General features: G+C 45.0%; 1 protein-coding gene across 2 annotated transcripts in view; it reads left to right on the top strand.

The window, feature by feature from the left end:
• Positions 1-10,484: 10,484 nt before the first annotated feature.
• The window catches only part of sash1a (SAM and SH3 domain containing 1a), a 149,921-nt gene continuing 140,371 nt past the window's right edge, over positions 10,485-20,034 (top strand). For both annotated transcript variants that reach the window (XM_053444703.1, XM_053444702.1), the window contains exon 1: positions 10,485-11,678. In XM_053444703.1, the coding sequence (XP_053300678.1) occupies positions 11,175-11,678 (504 nt within the window). In that variant the 5' untranslated portion in view covers positions 10,485-11,174. The remainder of the gene's footprint in view (positions 11,679-20,034) is intronic.

Genomic DNA, 20,034 nt, shown 5'->3' with positions numbered 1-20,034 from the left:
CTTATCAGTCAACATGGTTTTTAGGACATTTTGATATCGTACAACAGATCTTCTCTATAGATATCTGTTAATATACAGCTTTGGTCTTGACCATAATTTTTATATGAAGATGGTCGGTGTGTCCTCTCCCCAAAGCGTCATATCCAGGTTGCTGATGCATAAACCTCGCCTTCTCCATGTTAGCAGAAGAGTCCAAATACATTCCAAATAATTTTTTTCCTTCAGGATGGTTTCTGTAATTTTAGATAGTTCCTATGGCACTGATGTATGTTTGAGTGTTTATTTATTTTATCCCCCGAATGCTACTGAACACAGTCTAACCTCAAATGACAGGATTTGGCTTATTTTCTGGACAGTTGGAGTAAATGGAGATGCATCTTTATATAAAGTCTGTGACCCCGAATGAAATGTCTCCATTGTATGGATTGTCAAGTTAGTATAGACATTCTCGGTCCCCAGAGGATGAATCCTAATGACTCCAGTCAGAACAGCTTCATGGCTGGTTAAATAGTATTGAACACACACACACTTCCTTTCTAATATCTAATTTCTAGGGGTTTACCTGATACTGTGTCTGTAAATTTCTGTATATTTTTTAAGCTTAGAAACTGAAAAGCCTACATTCACACCAACCAGCTTTGCCCAGTGATGGGTCAGATGTGTAGAGCTGAGTAGTTGTGTTGAAACTTATCTTCCAAGTTCTTTTGTCGTCTTTAATAAAAGCCTTTGTGGCACGTTCATTGTTTTCAGCTGCAGGAAACACAAAAGCCTTCCAGTTGAGAGTGTCACAGAGTGTGGCCGGTTATCACTGCCATTTAACAACACTGCATTGTATCCACCATATTTAACTCTGGCTTTGGAAGTGTTGCTTTGGAACAAATAAAACACAGTGTATAAAGAAATAATCCATTGTTCATGAGCAGAAGTCTGATTTTTCCCGGCAGAATATATATATAAAACGAATACCACAGTTCTACATTTCACCCCGATAGCCTCAACACTAACATTGATTCATCGTGGACAAATAAGTCAACTACACCACTCTAGCTAATTGTCAGTTGATGTATTGTGTCAGTGGTTACATTCATACAAGTCAGTCTGTTCCTCCTGTCAACTCCTCCTTCGTCCCTCAGTCATATCCTGATGTGCCACAGGTCACCTCCAGCCTGGTTTCTCACTAATCCTATCTCTCTCAAGGCCCTTGATATTCTGTATTTCATATCTCTGTGGTATTCCAGTGATCTGTCAGTGTTCGCTCTTATGCCCGTTAGGGATTTAACGTTGCTCCACACCAAATGTTCAGTTTTCTGCATGGGTCCATACGGGGACCAGAAGCTGTAGTAAGCCCCATGGGTTTCAACGTTAAAGTTATATGGAAACAGACGGAAACTTTGGTTCTGATTGCAAACTGCCCTAATGGAGCAGTACCACCGGAAATCCTGCAGGGAAGTTTAACCAGTAGTTTAAGCAAGATGATCACAGCACATGAGGAAGGAATTTCAACCATGGTGGAACTTTGTGAGTTGGTCAGCTAAAAACTAATTTCCTTTAAACCTTAAATGTTCTTGGTTAAATAAATGCACTGTGAATGAGATAAACAATGTCTGTCAGACTTTACATTGAACCTCACTGGACTTGTAGTCATGGTCGTGTATATGCGCGTGTGCACATGCATGTGTGGGTACGTATGAGGCTTCCACTCATCCATGCTATAAGGTGAGACTTTCAGGTCCCGGGGGTTCTGTGCAGTACATCAAACTTAGTCGAGACATTTCTTTGCTTAATTGCGCAGCGTCTTTGAAGGAGCTTACTTGAGCTGAACATTTTATAGAAAACACTTGAGTCATCGGACTCGTCTATTATCTTTTGAGAGTGGAAGGGCGGGGGGTTGTTGATAGGGTGGCTTCTGCAGAGATGAGCAATTTGAGAAGAGGTTCTTTCAAGGATGGGATAGTGGCTTGACCAGAAAAGAGCAGTTTACCACTTTAAATCATTCTCCTGCGAGAAAAATCGTCCACCAGACTATTCACCATTTAAGTTACATACAACACCCAACCAGAATCCGTTTAAAATTATCATAACATCACACAGCCTGTGTGCTGTGTACTTTCTGTATATTTAGCTTAATCTCAATCCACTGGATCTTTTCTTGGATAGAGTTTCATTTAAATTCAATTTTTTTTTTCTTCCTCTGGAGCATAAAGCAAACTTTCCCTCAGCAGAACTTCTCTCCCAGTAATGTATTCCAAAAGAGCTCATCTACAATTTCAATGAAGCCCCTGCGCTGAATTATTATTTGAGAAGGGACATTTCTTCAGGTAAACTAATGTGCAGTGGGATGGATCTCATTAGTGAATCTCATTTGCACTTTACTTATATAAAAAAAAAGCAGTGGCAGAGAAATTAGGGAGGCAATTTATGTATTCAAATAAATGTGGAAAAATCATCTGCAATGAAGAAGTCACTTAAACTGGAAATAATGAAGTCAGTTTGGAAAAAGAGAGTGTCATAGAACGATGCGTCCACACTGTAGACTCTTATAAAATCGTATAAATCATCCAACTCCAATATGTATATATGTAAATCTCATGCAAAAGATGAAATGTTTAAATCTTATTTATATGTAATATAACAAACTTTATGTTCAAGTATGTTTGTACACAAATATTACAGCCCAATATGAGGGGTTCACAGACAACGTTTCTTTTATTTTTAATTCAAGTTCTATTTCTTTTCTTGGATTTCAGTTATACATCATAAAATATAAAATTGAACTGTCTAATATAAAGCAGCAATCACATTAATTTGTCATTAGCTTTTGATAAAAATAAGGAATGACTATATATAGGTATCAGCGTCATCCTTCAATGATACATATCGATTGGATTCCAACAAATAACCTGTATAAGAGAAAATCATAAAATATGAGGCCCAGTGTGAAGTGTCTGTGATTATATCGGAGGATGTGTTGGCAGTGAACTGTAACTGAGCTTGTCCTGAGGAGGATCTCCTCATTGCACTCAGACATCCAGTCTAATTGATTTGTCATTCCCTTGTTGAAAAATCGTTTTGAGTTATGATGGGACCCTCATCCAGAGCCATCATTATTCGTCGCCCATAATGACCCTTAATGAAAAATGGACTATCGCACTGACCATCCGTCTTCTCTGTCGCACGGCGGAGATTAATACAGTCATCGAATCTGGTGTTCGATAACCCATTTACTTCCCCTCTTCTTTCACGTTGCTTCATCATACATCACGGAACTGTGCAGTGAAGGAAGGTGGAGATCCTGACGTCTGTGATTACACATAATTTTTTCAACAATGCACGTTTTCGGCTGCTTTCATCCAACATTCACCTTTTGTCCTCCGCTCTATGTAGGGTTTCTTTCCACCGATGCATCATGGGATAGCATAGAGCCTGGGGGTGTGGAGGACCGAACAAAAGCTGGGAGCACTGTTCATTAATTTAACATGCTAACAAACCTGGGCTTGCAGCCACCAGCACTGAAGCTCCAGTTTGAGTCCAGATTTATTGAGATGAGACTCGGTGGACGCTGCGTCTAATTGCTTTTTGTCTCTCGTCCTCCTGAGGAACAGTTGTGTGGATTGGCGGATGTGCAGCTTAGTTAAAAACCTTTTCACCTCATGCTTTTGTGTCTTCTCTCAACTCTACACTCCTGTAGTCTAAGTGGAAACTAAATTAATTAAATTTCTCATTTATTTAAACAATTCCAGTCGTCAGTCTCCGTTTTTCAGTCAGAATTTAAATTGATTAAATTATCTACAGAGTCCACAGAGTCTGCCGGCAGCCAAGAAACAAAGTTAACTTCAATCTTCTCCGGAGAAACCGAAGTTTTGCGACAACACAGTCTTTAATTTTTGATAAGTTCCTCAGTTATTTCATCTGCAAGCTTCACTTACAATGTAACCATAAATGATTCATTCATTTTTCATTCACCTTCTTTTAATTAAGGAGGAAAATGAGGTCTGTGGGAAGAAAAAAAAACGAGCTAATCTTTATTAATTGGACTTTCTGCGCCGCTGCTTTGCTGAGGGGATTGTTATAAAACACCATCTGAAGTCACATGACGCTTCGTTTATCATCAGCTGGAAACCTTCCCTTCAGCGCTTAGAGCTGCGCACACACACACACACACACACACACACACACACACACACACACACACACACACACACACACACATGCACACATGCAAACACACACGAGAGACTGGAGAGCTGAAATCAATTCTCAAATCCCCTCCTAGTTGGGATGCGATTTCCTATCTCTCTCCATCCCCTCGTCTTTTATTGTCTCTCAGGATTTTATTACAAGTCTGGTGCAGTGAAACAACCATAAAGAGATTTCCTTGAATGTTCAGTGGAGCGGTCGTCTCCCAGATACCTGCTCCGCTTTGTCAGTGGAGAGTTATGCCTCCCGGTGCCATTGTGGATCTGAGGGTAGTCGTAGATCACGAGTTGAAGCGGCTGCAGCTCGGGTTGGCTTCAGTCGATATCTCCTGTCAGAGATCCTGGAGCCCGTCTCCAGCCACTCCCTGACCCCTCTAGATTATCCCCACATCTGTAATTAAAGGCGGCCAAGAGGAACTGAGGAGCCGAGAGGAGGAGAGAGGAGGCGCTCGCACTTCATCAGCGAGCAGACGGACCACAAACTCATTTAGAGCTCCTTTTATCTCCAGCTTTAGATCCACAGGTGTGCTCTTTGTTTCTGAGGGCTGCTGAGGTGGTGTAATCTGAAAGACTGAGGTGGCGTCACGTCTGATGTTTTTACATTTAGCAACAACTCAAAAGTTAATTTAATTTAACTTTAGCTTTTTTTTATCACAAGAACCCAGTTGTGAAAGAAAAAACACACACCACACATTTCTGCATCATATCACTTCTCCCAGTTGCATGTCTCAAACTGCCTGTGGCCATGTGTCAAACATTTGCATATATACATAATCCACTCATGCTGCCTTGCTCGGATGGCGCAGGGCCGTCCATACTAATTACGTGAACTCCGGTTCACCGGGATGACACACCAGCTCAGTTGACCAGGGAATTAAGAGGCGCGGTTCCTGTGGGCATGTCGGCGCCCTGTGAGCCACCAAATCTCTCCCTCGACTACCTCTGCCGCTGAGAAGTCGGGTCACAGGTTAGCTGGGTCTTATTAGAGTTTCTGCCGGAGGCAATAACAGCCGTCATATTGCTGGTAATTCTCCCTTCGGTGTAAAGCCTGGGTTTCCATGATAACGGCTTAAGTCGGAGCAGAGCTCGGTTTCTTAGGTTACTTGGTTTAAAGGAATCGTGGGACGTTTTCTGAGCCGTGCTTCAGTTTTCTAAACACGGCTAAAAACCAACAGAGTTGGAGATATTTAGAAACAGCGTGACCCATTTAAAGAAAATTAATTTATTACCTGTAATGAAAACATTTTCTCTCTGGGTTCGTCTAAATGTTTTCGGCTCATTAGCCGGCAATAAGATTCGAATTCTTGGCACAATAAATACAATTAATTTTAACTGCTGCTTGGTGTCTGAGTCATTTTAATTAGCAATGTCTTTATTCTACCGGGTCCGTGCACTTGCCTTGAACAAACTTCCATCTCTTTTATGTGCCTCCTGTTTTTATTCCTTGGGAGAGGCTTTCGGCTATTTGTGTGTACCGCCGGTTTATAATCAGGATGCCGAAGACTCTCTGTAAGCTAAAATCTGTATCACAGGTTTGCAGATTGTTTTTCTGGTTCAAGGATTCATTGCTACGAGGCTCCCTCCAGTCTTGTTCTGCAGCTGAAGATGCAGTTGCAGGAGTTGCACGAGTAGAAAATTAGTCTTCGCTCCATCAGCCCGGGTTCCACTGAAGATAATCACCTCAACTGTCTGATCAGAGACCCGTCCATCACCACCAGTCGCTCTTATTGAGCCAGTCCCCAGGAGAATTTGTTGTTTGATTGATGGTGTCACTGCTATGGCTTCGGTGGGAATACTAACACAGACACCTGACCTGTTGCCTTTCTATGTGGCTGATATGCTCCAACGTGCAGCCCTTGCGATAACCCCGACCTGCAACCCTCCCTCTCCCTCCGCGGGTTCGGGATGTTTAGGTTGATATTGAGCTGCCAGCGGAGTGGCAGCTGGTCCTGACATGCTCACCTCACCTCTGGTCTCTGGAGCTCCCCCGGCCCAGCCAGCCGTTTGTAATTAAAAGTGCGTAAAGACAGATCAAGCTCTTTCCTTCTTCCCCTCCCTTGAAGATGCCAGAGGGCTGAAAACGAATCCGCTGGATGCCCCGATCCACCGACCTCCAGGGAGAGAGCTCCCTAGTTTTTAAGCCTGCAAAAATAAGTCGTTCTGTGGTTTGTTCTTTTCTCCCTTAATTGCATCCCAAGACAATAAACAATGTGGATTAAGGACTGATTTTGTATTCACGTTCACCGCTAAACTCCTCATCATTATAACCTCCCCCAAAAGTTGGAGTTTTTCTCCCTCGCTCCCCAATTTGCTCTTTTCCATGATTGCAGAATACATTTTCACAGTGAACCTTTCCCATCACGAGGAAGTAGGAACACAGGGAAACTATACCTGCAACCCCCGGTGAAGCCAAACGTGATGAGGAGCAATCACAGGCAATCATCAGCTCAGGGAAGGGTTGTGTCCTTTCGTCTTGGCTGTTCCTCGAGAACCATCTCCAGCCAACTCTCTCAAATAGTCAAATGTTTTTCAGATTTTGACGAGGCACAAACCATTGTTACATCTCTCATTGAGCGATTAAACAAATTCCAGAAAAGCTCATCTTGGGCTGCTGGTCAATCGAGTAAAGAGGACCCATTTCTGAAGGGAGAGAGTGTTTGGTGATCAAAGACGGCTCACATCATTAACCTTATCTACAGACAGACTCTGAGTCCGAAGCATGAACTGGGATTTCTTTTTTCTGGTGCTGGCAGATGAGCCTACGTATCTATCAGCAGACTGACTGATAGCCCCCCCCCCGCAAAAGCCTCGACCTAGCCACCGCCATCCATGACCTTCACGGTGCCTCTGCATCGGGGTGGACAGAAGCCATTCTCTGCTTCAAAGGTTTCTAAAATTGAGGTCTTGAAAGGTGCAACCCAGACGTCTGAAGCCAAAGAGGCCCCTAGAAATTTCACCCCATGAAAATCCCCACCGTCTAATGCCTGGGTGTTTCTGTCCAGGGAGAAAGCTGCAGCACACAGCCTTGACTATTAGCATAGAGAGGACCTGGCTGTCAGTGGAGCTGCTATTGTCTGTCCGCCTGTCTGTCCCCTCAGCCTCCAGCTGTGTCTGCCGGAGCTTTCCTTACCTCAACCTGCCACACTCACGCTCTTTCAATCAGCACAGTCCAAGCAGCCTATACATATTTACCAGCACCGATGCTAATGTGCTCTGTCACCGCCACATATTCACATTCGCCAGCTCTAATGCTCTGGGCTGCCCGTTTCAGAATTTATTAAGGGGCGGTTATTGAGGTGTTATTGATGTGGCAGCAGTTCTGTGGCTTCAGGGCAACACCACCACACTCAGTGGGGAGAGCAATGGCTCTGTCGCCTGAATTGACCATAGACCGGCTTTTTTATGTCGCGGCAAAGCAATGAAATCGTACTCTTATGTAATACTACACAATATCAACACATGGTGGTGCAGTTAGCTTGAATTAAAAATCCATCATAGCTGTAAAAGATACATAATGGAGTATCTCGGTATTCAAAAGAATCTGTCAGGTTGAATAATCTGTTGTTTTCTTTACAACATATTACTGAATACCAGATTTTAGTGCTAAACCAGTGGTTCCCAACTGTTTTTTTTCCCTTGTTTGCCAACTGATTTATTTCCACCATGCTGTTTTTAATTAGTGCATTAAATACCATATGTCGAAAGTTTACAAATGGAACAGTAGGTGTGTAGATAAAGTGGATTTTCTGAAAATACAGTCAAATCTTCTGATACATGTGGAAACCAAACAAACGTTAATTATTTTTGCACTTCTATTTCTATCACTTAGATTATATTGTCGTTAGCATGATAACCAGATGTTGAGCTGCTGGTGTGTCCATTCTGTCCTCAGTAGTTCCAGTGGCGCTGCTCAGAGGGAGCAATACAACCTCTTGTCTTATAAACACAACACTGGCTGAACCCCTTGGCAAGCGACCACCACCAGCACCATCATCACCCTCTCCTGGCAATCAAACACATTTGGCAACATAGCAAACTTTAATATAGCCCCAAAATAAACATAACATAACAAAACCATTGTGTACTGTTCTGAGCGTCAACAGCCATTCTGCCACAAGCCATCGTGCATCAGGACCCTGTGCAGGAAAAAAAGGTAAACCAAGTGAAATATATCTGACCTTTAGGAGGACAAGGGGAATTTTGATTGGTTAACTCTCCTGATACGTCCTAATTAAACACACACAGCCATTGGGGCGTTTCAGGCCTTCTGTCCTGGTTATGAAGTCCCAAACCATGAGCGAGCCGGCTGACCTTTTCTCCACCTTAACATCCAAATGGCTACAAAATAATGATTATTATAACAGAGTAAGAATAGAAATGGCTGAAATGTTTTGGACCTTCTCTGAAAGCGTAGGAGTCCCTCAGGGTTTCCCAGTGATCCCTGAAGTGCAGAACTTATATATATAGTTAATATTTTTCAGGAAATGTGTGATTGTGCTCAAACCATTATGTAAATGTCCTTCCAGCTTGTAAGACGTTGGTTTGTTTGCCACCCTCGCCTCCCTCAGCTCCTGCTGGTCACTCACCATGGCCTGGGGCAGCAAGTGGAAACACAGCAATCCTGGCACTGCCTGAGCACAATCTGAGTCCAGCCACCGTACAGAGCGCACCAGTCTCCCTCCTCCATCTGTCACTCTGTTCCCATAATCCCCTGCTCCTGTTACCGATCTAATGGTGTGTCTTTAAACAATGAAGAGGACAGAGCTTTGTGATTTATAATCCTAATATACGAGAGCTCAAATATAATAGGCTGCTGTTCAGAGTCGATGTTAAAGGGCAGGGTCCGGGTTTTTTTAAGCTTCTGCTAATCGTCAAGGTTCACATGTATACTCCTGGTTAGGCTTCACTCAGTCAGTCAGCATAATAATAGAGACATTAAGACTTATTTTCATGTCTGATAAAGTCAAATTCCTATTCCTAGAGCTCATACCAACACATGGAGATGTTCTTATGAAGGCCACACTGTGTTTAAGACCCAAAAAAGTTCTGTACTTTGGGTTTATATTTAAAAAAAGTGGCTGAAAACTCATTATATGGTTTACAGTACAAGTACGAGCTCTACTGTATCATATCACACTCTGCACCGGTTTAACCCCCGTCCCTCCTGTCAGTCAAACCACTCTCTACAAGTGTTTACAAAGGATGAGGCACAACAGAGCATTTCTGGGTAATTGCATTGACAGCAGCAGACGGGCAAATCACAGGAAATGTCAACTAACTCCAGTTTGATTGGACTGGGAACGCGATGAAGGATGCGTGCCGGCGTCCTGCACTGACATCCTGACATGCATTTGTATTTATTTGTTGGCATCTCCAAAAGGAGCCTGTTTGCTATGCTTTCCGCTCTCCCTCTCCGACTGTTTGTGTTTGTTCTCCGGGCCCCGCCACTTGTCATAATGGGCCCCGGCAAATCACTTCCAGCTCCGAGCCGAGATGGTGATTGTATCAAACTGACCCCTAACAAGCTGTCGGCTCACATTTGATAAAGCATGCATCAGCGCCGATCGGCCTGGCATCCGTTTGGACAGAGCGGACAGGTCTTATTCCAGCCCTGTAATTCCCCTCGTTTTCTGTCTCTCTCTCTTTTCCTGGACAGTTTGACTTGTTGTCTGATACTAATGATGACGCTTGCGCTCCAGTTGCTTGAGATGCTGTAAAGTCGAGAGAAAGCAGCCTGAGATGCCCATTCATGTACAGGATGGATGGATAGATGGATGCATGGATGGATGCATGGATGGATGAGTAATGCCTAACTTCTCCTTCTCCTATTACATCAGCCCCCAGTGCTGTGAAACCTTCAGTTCCTCAGTCCCCACATAGAGGGAGCTCATGCGTGTGGAGAAAACCAAAGCGTGGAAATGCTGAATGAGTGAGAGAGTGAGAGTGTGTGCAGGAGAAAGAGAGAGAGGGAGAGAGAGAGGGAGAGAGAGAGAGGGAGAGCGAGAGAGAGAGAGAGAGAGGTGCGGTGGACGGAATTACATCGTGGGGAAATAATAACGTGACACACACCAGCAGCAACAATATCCATTTGGACTGTGCGCCACGTTGTGCGTGCGCTTTTGTTTTCGCACCAACTTTGGCCAAGTCGCAGCGGACCCGGCGACCTGGTGGGTGCCCCCCCCCCCACGGCTGCGTGACAAGTTGGGAGAAGGTGGCGGAGGAAAGAGGAGAAGTCGCATCTCTATTTCTAAAATTGGTACAGGGAGATTTTGGGGTGGAGGGGGCGTGGTGGGCGGAGAGGAGCGGCGGCGGCGAACATGTTGGCTTTTGGCTGCGGTTCCAGTGTAGTGATGTGCCGGCTGGAAGAGGAACCGAGCGACGCGTAGAGGACGTGGACTGAGCGGCTGGACGCGGAACGCATTCCTCGGCTTTCTGTCATTTTTAAAGCCCGCTTGTGTTTTTTTTACGGGGATGTATTTCTTCAACGCGCCGAAAGAGATTTGAAGGAAGGAGCAGGAGCCGTGGAGCGGGTTTTCAAGACGCAGCAGCTGCCGTGCGTAACACACCAGATCTGCTCCGTGCTCATTTGAATGAGAATAGTTGGCTTTCAGTTTTGTTTAAGGAAGCCTAATTGCTGGAAGTGAGCGCGCATGGTAAACTGCTGTCCGTGCGTAAAATCGATGTTTTAATGACATTTGGGATTTGAAAGCTGCAGCAAGTGAAAGTGAGGCGATCTCCATGTGTCAATATTGACAGGTGTTATCAACCTTTCATTCACTAGCGGGTCTGTTCGTGTATTTAACACATCGTGGACTCATTTGTAACCAAAAGCTGCGCCATGGATCATCCACGTTCTTGTTTAATCCTGCAGTTTTAACACACGTTGATGGGAACAACCTTAGGATGCGTTTGAGGCGCCGGGTGGGAAAGTAACCATCACTCCAGTGTCCTCTTCCCTCCCGAGTTGTAGCAGCCAAAATGACAAGCAACGGACCTGTCATCGTCTTCGAGTGGCTGAAGACCCTCCAGCTCGCCCAGTACGTCGAGGCGTTCGTGGATAACGGATACGACGACCTGGAGGTCTGCAAACAGATAGGAGACCCCGACCTGGATGCCATCGGCGTCTACATCCCCCACCACCGGCAGAGGATCCACGACGCGGTGAGGAGGCTGAAGGAGGACGCCAAAGACACGGCGAGCGCGCTCTACTTCACCCTGGAGCCGATGCCACCCGCGGCCGAGATTTATACCAGTCACATGGTGGACCAGTACGAGTCCAAACTGCGCGGGTCCAAGTCCTGGACCGAGCCCAACAGTGACCGGGTCGGGCGCACCGGGGGCTACGTGGGCGCGCAGCGGAACCTGACGCTGGGCAACAGGAGGGAGCTGGTGATTTACCCCAAGCTGAAGCTGAAGATCATGATCAGGGATAAACTCATCAGAGATGGCATCAACCTGGCCAAGCCGCCGTATTCTAATAAGGTAAGAGGAGGACTGACACACATCAGCTGCCAAAGGTCATGCGTAACTAGCACACTAGAGTGAATCATGTCCAATACACACACACACACTATAAAATGTCCCACTCTAATTCATATTTTCGGTTTGATATACACTTTAAAACATTCAGCCTGTGTGAAGACTTTGATTTCCATGTGTTTCAAAGTTGTTATTATAAGCCACAAAAGCTGCTGTCACCTGCTCAGCATCATCCATCACGTGCAGGATGAAAACTGTCAGTCAGACACGAGGGCTGTTTGATGCAAAGGGCCTATTTTGAAACCATGAAGGTAAACGCCAGTCCGCCAAAACTATTCAGCCTCGCCGCACGTTACCGAGGTGTGAGTGGTTTGCTGTCACGGTGAATGATGGGAATGAAGTTGCTGCAGATCAATAAGCGGCGAGCGGAGAGGAGCATCCTGAGGAGCCTCTCTGATTTCCTGTAAGGGGGGGAAAGAAGATTTACACTGGTGATTATAAATCTAGTCTGACCTCACCTGTCCACTGAGGGTGGACCAGGCAGGCCCCCTGTGAGCCCTGATGAATGGCCAATGGGCTATTGATTGCTGCGGTGAATGAAGAGTGGCGAGCCGGGTTTGGCTGTGGCGGTCCCGTGAGGAGCCGGACTGAGAGGGCCCTCTTGTTCTCACAGGACCGAATCATGTGCCGCACCAGCTGAGAAGGCTCTGCTGAACGTCTGCTGCTCACACACAGCGTTCGACCGGCGTCTCTGCAGGCCAGCGAGGACACAGAGGTCATGTCCTGAGCTGGGACACCTACGGCAACACGCAGGGTTTTTTCAACAACCGAGAATTAGACCTGACTTTTCATTTTGCAGCTTTCAGCGAAAATAACGATCGAGAGTAACTGCCTGTCAGTTGGTGAGAGGAACAGGCCAAACCAGTCCCCCAGCTCTGATAGTGTGCAGGTGGTTTGGAGGCCGGCTTTTGGATCCTGACACTTTTATTTCCCTCATTCATTCAACGCGATAGTCATCTCTCTGATTGATGTTGTATTTAAAGGGGGGTTATTTCCTCAGAAATGAAGTCATCCAGGCCTCAGGTTTTCTTGATGGGAAGGTTTTTTGTTCTCTTCGGGAAACAGGAACCGTTGATTCAGCTCATCGAGAGCCGGGTGATTAGCTGCTTTTCAGTAGCTGAGTGAGTAATGGAGGCTTTTAGATGTATGGTGTCTGCGTGGGATCAAACATGTGGCCCTGTTCATACCTGTTATAAATGTGCGTCCATGGTCACAAGTGGACAGCTCCGAGTACGTCGCTTCACACCGGGCATTAGAATGCGTCCCCACGTGCATCTCCACTTGTGATCAGATCTCACCTCCCTGCTCCATGAGCAAATAAACACAAACATCATGTCTGTTTCCAGAGACCGAATGTACGCACATGCTAAAAGAATGTGGCCGCATGCGTCCCACCGCCCGTCCACATGTGGTGTGAGTGATGGGATCTGAAAGGCCTGTGTCCCGGGCGTGTTCACACCTGCAGTCAGAACTGTCCACTTGTGATCAGATCACTGGGGACAGATGTTTCAGTGTCGGGTCTGAGCAGGGGACTGTTTGTCAGATGGAGTGTCTGTATTTGCATATAATTATTTATTTATGGGTGTGCTTTGTAACGGCTTGTCTGTTTGACTTTATTCTCCAACTGACAAAGATCCTGGTGTGATGCAAACAGAGGCACATACCCACACTCCTGTATATCTAATAACACACAACCCAATTCCCACAATTCCATAAAGCCTGTCCAGTATGTGCTTCGCTTCCAAATTAGCCTCTCAAACCGATTCCAGCTCTGAATCCTAGTTTTGCATGTTGCACGAGCTCTTTTTTGTCAGTCTACATATTTCAGCCACTTTGTCTCAGGCTGAATCCCACAGAGACGCAGGATTTGTGAGGGATTATCTGTCAAACCAGGGCTGAAACAAAGTGTTGGTTCCAGAGGGTTAAACTCTTTCCCTTTGAAGGCTGTGTTTATTTAGAGCCAAAGCTTTGGTGTCGAGGCTGCGGAGGGGAATGTGCAGGGTCAAGGTCTTTCTGCCTCGCTCTCTCTCTCTTTGTGCGTGTGTGTGTGCGTGTGTGTGTGTGTGTGTGTGTGTGTGTGTTTGCGTGTGTGCCTAACCCTGTAGTTTTGAATTGGCTCCAGCCCAGTGCTTTTCTCCCCAGGAGAAGTGAGAGGAGTTAAGAGATGGAGCTGTGACCAGCTGATGGAGGGTTGACTAACTGGGCTGTGATTGGTCTGGAGAGAGCTCCCCTGCTCGCCGCCCTTGAGATGAGATGTCAGCCCCAGTGGAGGCCGAGACCGGAGAGACTCGGGGGGCAATTACAGGACACACAATGTCAATCTCCAGGGGTGTTCGGTGTATAGCATAACCAAGTTCTCCAGCCGCATTAAAACTGTCCTCTGTGGCGCGCACTGGGATTTTCACGCTCAAATGTCTGACAGCCCCTCTTCCCCTTCCTCTGCATGTCGGTGCCTTTGTCTCAGCCGTTTGTCATCCTGCCAGAAACATACGCAATATAGGCACAATATATTCCGAAGCCCTATCTATCCCCTGCTGAGGATCCTGCATGTGCGACAGCCCCCATTATCAAACCGTTCACTGAAAGGGCTCTGCTGGGTATCATAAAGACCCATGATCCTTATCAAAGCTGCAGAGACCCCTCGTCTGAGAGAGAGTATTATTCCCTCTGATGTAAACAAACACTTGTGCGATGGGTTGTGCATTTCTAGATCTCTCATAAGGGAACAATATGAGAGCAAGAGACGGAGCTGCTCGTCTGCCTGTTGTTCAATCCACTGCAGGCGGAGACTTAATTTAGTCCTTATCTTCAATTTGAAACTTTCTTATAGATTTCTGTTGCAATAAGAGTCAACATGTTATTGGAGAAACCATCAATCTGCTTTTTTAAGTATTTGTCAACTCCACAGAGACCGTGTCTGCTTTGGTTTGATTTGAGTGAACCCGTGTGTGTGTGTGTGAATGGCTGATGGGGAACAGGTTGCTTCCTTAAACAAGACACGTGATCATTTACATTATAGATTAGATTATCCGAGCTGTGCCTTTGACTAATGAGATGACATTTGAAGACTTCCTTTTAGGTTTGTGTAGTTTTAAATGCCCAAATCAGTAATTTGTCATACCTTGTTCTTTGTGAGTTGTGTTGTATATGTTTATATTACATCGTCTTTAAGTTTTTTTGTTGTGTTTTTTTTTAAGCAACATTAAACGAACTTCTAAACGGATCTCAAAAAATCTTTGTTGAAGGATCCTAATGATTGGCTGCATGATTTCTAAGAGAATAATCAATGGATCTTGATTTAAAAAGATTGATTTAAAAAGATCTCTCACGACATTGAGAGAACTGATATCTATGTGAGTGTGTGAAGTTTATAGCAGCTTGATTGAATTTAATGGAACCTTTGGGTCGTGGCTCAGCTTTATTGAGTCCTATTCTAGTTTATTATGTTTTATCTTCAGATCTCTGTTCCGTCTTCCACTCGTTACAAGACACAATCTCTCCAGTGTACAGTTTAAGTTGAAATGGAAGGTTATTTTAATGTCCCATCCCACTGATCTATATGTATTATTTTTTTTATTCTATAACAAAAATATCTTTTACTTTAAATTACTGTTCGATTCCTCTCAGGACCAAACCACGTAGAGATCTGCTCTCATCCTAGTCTCATCCCGGGCTGTAAACAGTGGACGGACTCAGTCATAATAGCGCCACATTGTTAGCGTTGTGTGTCAGGAGGAAGTAGAAGCCAAACAGTGGGAGATTCTCCATTGTTTGTGTGCAGGCTGATGGAGCCGCGTGTCCTTTCACTACTGCTCTGTTTTGCATTCCCAATTTCCGTCCATTGAACCCGGGCTGCGGAGGCAAGTGTCCAGCATTGTGCCGATGGGTGGTTGATAAAAATCTAGGTGTCATGCGGAGAGGGTTGTAAATAGATGGGCACATTTTTGGCCGGGGTTGGGGAGAAGACCCGGTGGGTGTTTGTGAAGGAGACGCACCATCAGGTGGTGGAGGAACGTTAGTCCTTCCTCTGACCTCCGCTCAACAGCTGATCAATGTGTAGGCTGGGAATCGTGAGAGGCCCCGAGGCTTTACCAGCCTGAAGAATGCAAGCAATGCACTGGACATCCAGAAGTGTCACACTCAGAATGAAGGGCAGCCGCTTAACTAACTGTTACCAGCTTCCTTTAGCTAAAAAGAAGCTCTGCGCCCTTCATGCCAAACACTCGTCTCACTTCCTCTTTCCCTCCTTTTATCTTGATTAATATCCCGGCACTTTGGCCCTGGCAGGAAATGAGGTTTTGGTTTCAGACGACCCCGTGTCGGCCCACTGTGGGTGTCGAAGGCCCTTCAGGCTTGTGGATCCCTGCCAAGAGTTGGAGAAGGTGAAAAAATAATGTCAGCAGTTTTACATTTAGAACCAAAAAAAATCAATGTAGGAAGAAATGTGGGAGAATCTCTTTCCTCTGCGGTTCCCGTTCAAGTAAGTTAGAGCTCAGGTTGAACAAAGTTTTCAAGTCAAGCTGTTTTATTATATATATATATAAGCTGCATTCTGTTTTCAACGACACGTTATCATGAATTACAGGTTATTGCTGTAGCCTGTAAAATACGTTCACAGGAAGCCATTCTTTCAACTTGGCGGTTTTTCCTGAAGAAAGAGCTTTTTCATGGCTTCAGTGGAACCCTGCAGAGAACACTTTTCATGAGCTTCTCATTTCCCCTCTATTTTCTTTCGGGTTAACATCCTCTTCATTTTGACCCCGTGCTATAAGGGCTGGCGTGTTGCCATAACGCAGCCTTTCACTCCAGCCTCTGCGTTTTCCAGGCATTCTGCTGAAACCCCCCTGTTTGCTTAGTCTTTATTACAAGCTCCTTAAAGGCACAATCAACCCATGACTTATAAAGGGGGAAGTCATAAAGAAGTCAAGGACCAGCTCCATTGTCCGGAGAGGACTGAGAAAGTCAATTAGCGGAGTGAGCTGCTGTTTGGGTTATAAAAAAAAAAGCAGGGCACTAAAAGGGATGGATCACGTTCCCCTAAGATGGAAAAAGTCCCACATACACTCCTTTCGTGGGTCTTTCTCCAAACAGCCACTTTGTTTATGAGCTTTTAAAACCATCTTTGTTAAGCATAAACTGCAAGTACCAGGTTTAAGTTTCTATGGAGAGCAGCTGTGAGTGGGGAGGACTGATGGCTATCACGGTGACCTTTGACCCCTGCAGCATCTGACCTGCTGGACTGGAACACTAAGGTTTGATGGTGCTCTCGCCCCCAGACAATGAAATGGGCTGCACACACTAATGGCTCTTCAGAGGGTGCTGGTTTTTTACAATGTCAAATGTATCTTTTGAACCGACTCAGTTTCTCCAAATATTTGTTTGTGTGTCTGTCGTGTTCCTCATACGTGAAAGAAACTGGAGAATGTTTCCAGAGTTCAAGTCTCAAAACAGCTGTAGCTTGTCGTGAGTGCATCAGTTTCCCGTCTGGGGAACATTCTGTGTGGGGTCCTGTGTGAGGCAAGAAAACAACAACTGCAAAAAGAAGCCACTTCACACATTTCTTTAATCATCCCGGAGAAATCCCCCATTCACTGGATGGTTTTCAACTTCTGGCACTGTGAGTCAGGGAGTGTCTGTCTGTCCCTCCGTCAGTTAGACTTGACCACCCATCTCCTGGGAGCATGTGCAAATGTGGGAAAGCGGCCTTTAAGCTGTATTTGCAGCTGGTTTTCTTATTTCAGCAGGAAGGGAGCGAGCGGGTCTCACTCCTACTGTTCTGTTTCTCACATGATCAACTGGCTTTTGAGCTGCTTTTTATTCCCTGGACGTGCGAACTGTGTCGGAGAGATGACATTTCACAGAACTTGTGCTAACCCTTCTCTCCGATTAATCAACTGACGATTGTAAAGCCATAACAATCTCACCATTTGGATGTCTAGCTCATGTGGAAAGTTTCAAATGTACGCCCGTGGCAGTATAAGTGTCACTCCCTCTATAGCCTGTGGAGATGTATTGTATTTAAATAACATATGCGAGTTACAGTATACGCGTGTAGCTTAAAGTTATGCAGCCATGGTAACGGCTTTAAATAAAGCAGGAGACTGCAGAGCCATTTCTTTCTCCACAGTGGGCCGGGCCACAGGTCCTGATGACACACATTCATGACAGATACATTATCAGAGCTATTCTGGTCCAAGGTTTTTAGCACCTTCCAGACAGCCTGTCTGCCTGACCCCCTGGTATCTGCATCAGGAGCGGCTGCATGCTCTATTATCAATACTTATATTCCCCTTCGGTAGACAGGCAAGCTATTAGAATTCATACTTACATCTGTTTTGTAATCTCTAATATGTTGAGGCTGTGGTTTCAGCCAGTTCTCAACAGAAAACCCATCAGTAGGGAAAGTGTAGGTTGAATGGGAGAAGCGAATGTTATTTTGGTTCTAAGTTATGTTTGACATGTGTAAAATGCCCTCCTCTGTATTTCTGAATCCAAGCCTTTAAAGTCAAGGCTATACTTTATGGTCCAGTGCACAGGCGGCAGATCCTTTCGTCAGCAGCCTCAAACAGGGAAGCTAGATGTTCAGCTGCTGTAAACATGTTTGTTTTTCACACACTTCCTCACCGCCTCCCTGCAGAACACATGAACTGCAGCTCGCTTTCATGCAGAAACCGCGCCGTAGAAACGTGAAAGAAACTCCATGGTAGTCTCGGCACATGTGCACAGTAATGACCCTGTGGTCCTCTTTGAACAGTGGAGATGGAGGGAAATGAAGACATCAAGCACCACAACAGAGATGGAGAGTGACAAGAGAGCAGGCCCGAGCATCTGTCTGTGACAGGATCCAGATTGCAAACACACCTGCAAATCAACACAACCGCACGTTTTCTGCCTCTCCGCGGCTCTGTCATGTTTGCAGCTATGATTACACTCGCTGTGATTACTCTGGTGGGGATCATTCAAATTTCTCATTAAAAAAAAAGACACTGAATTTGTTAGAAAACGTTTGAAAAACCCCGGCTCAAAATGTCTGTCCCTGTGTGGAAGACAAACGGATGTCCAAAAGGCATAAAGGTCATTCAACCTTCTTTTCAACATTTTGATTATATTTGTTTCAGATAACTTTAACCAAGGTCTTGGATCTAAACTAGCCATGGGCTCATCTCAGTGGTTGCCTAACACACAAAGTGATCTCAGGTAGCCATTTCATCATTTGGCAAAGTAAACAAACTCCATTTGTAGGAAAACCAGTAAGGATTATGCTGGTTTTTCTACTTCTGTTGTACTTTTCCTCTCTCAACTTCCTATAATTGGTCCAATCTGTCAAGAACGTGTTTTCTCACTGCAAAAATCTGGACCTACTCTTTCGGGTCGACAAAATTTTGGTCTGTTGGGCCAGATCGTGGTCCGGGTCACGTTTCACACCTCTTCGGAATACAAACGTCTTAAGGTCCAGAATAAAGGATTTGGTGTTTAAGTGCCCATGAATCTCTGGAAGCACTATTCAAAGATTTGCTAGAAAGCCAAATCAAGAGGTCTGTTTTTCTCCAAAAGACCTTCAGGAAGATTCATCAGCTTCTGGGAGGGGAATGCATTGCTCTTACTGAGCAGCGCAACACCTACACAAACATGACCTTCATGGAGGAGTCATCAGAGGAAAACCTTTTCTTGCATCCTCACCACATAATTCATCGATAATGCTTTGGGCTTGTGTTGCTGCCAGTGGCATTGGGAACATTTCCCTGGTAGAAGGAAGGATGGAATTGATTAAATACCAGAAAACATAACACCGCCTGTTAGGCTTCTACAACAGGATAATCATCTTAGAAATCCACAATGTACTACACCTCAAGCTGAAGCTTTGCTACAGCCCCAAAAAAATCATTGCAAATCTGTGGATAGACCTCAAAAGAGCAGCTCATACAAGACGGCCAAAAAAATCCTACAGAAGAAAAAGCCTTTTCTGAGGAAAAATGGGCACAAACCCAAGAACAAGAAGTGAAAGACTTAGCCGGCTAAAACAGGCATCTACAATCTGTGATCCTTCCTGGAGAGGCTGCTGCTAACTACAGACCATGCTGGGTGCTCAAATTTAGCTTCGGGGCCTTTTCCTTCTTTATTTTTTCTGAATCTGTTAAAGCTTTAAAGTATTCTTACTTAAAATATTGAAGCAATGTGTTATCTTTAACTTTATGCCTTTTGGAAATGGGCTCCCCTTCTTTCTCACTAAGCATTTACACAGTGGTAGAAACCAGACTTGAACTTTGTCATGCCTCTGTACATTGTAGTGTAATGCACA

Source organism: Pleuronectes platessa, chromosome 17 (genome assembly GCF_947347685.1).
Source record: "Pleuronectes platessa chromosome 17, fPlePla1.1, whole genome shotgun sequence".
NCBI lineage: Eukaryota > Metazoa > Chordata > Actinopteri > Pleuronectiformes > Pleuronectidae > Pleuronectes > Pleuronectes platessa.
Note: the sequence above shows the minus strand (reverse complement) of the source record. Positions and strands in the feature narration are given on the sequence as shown.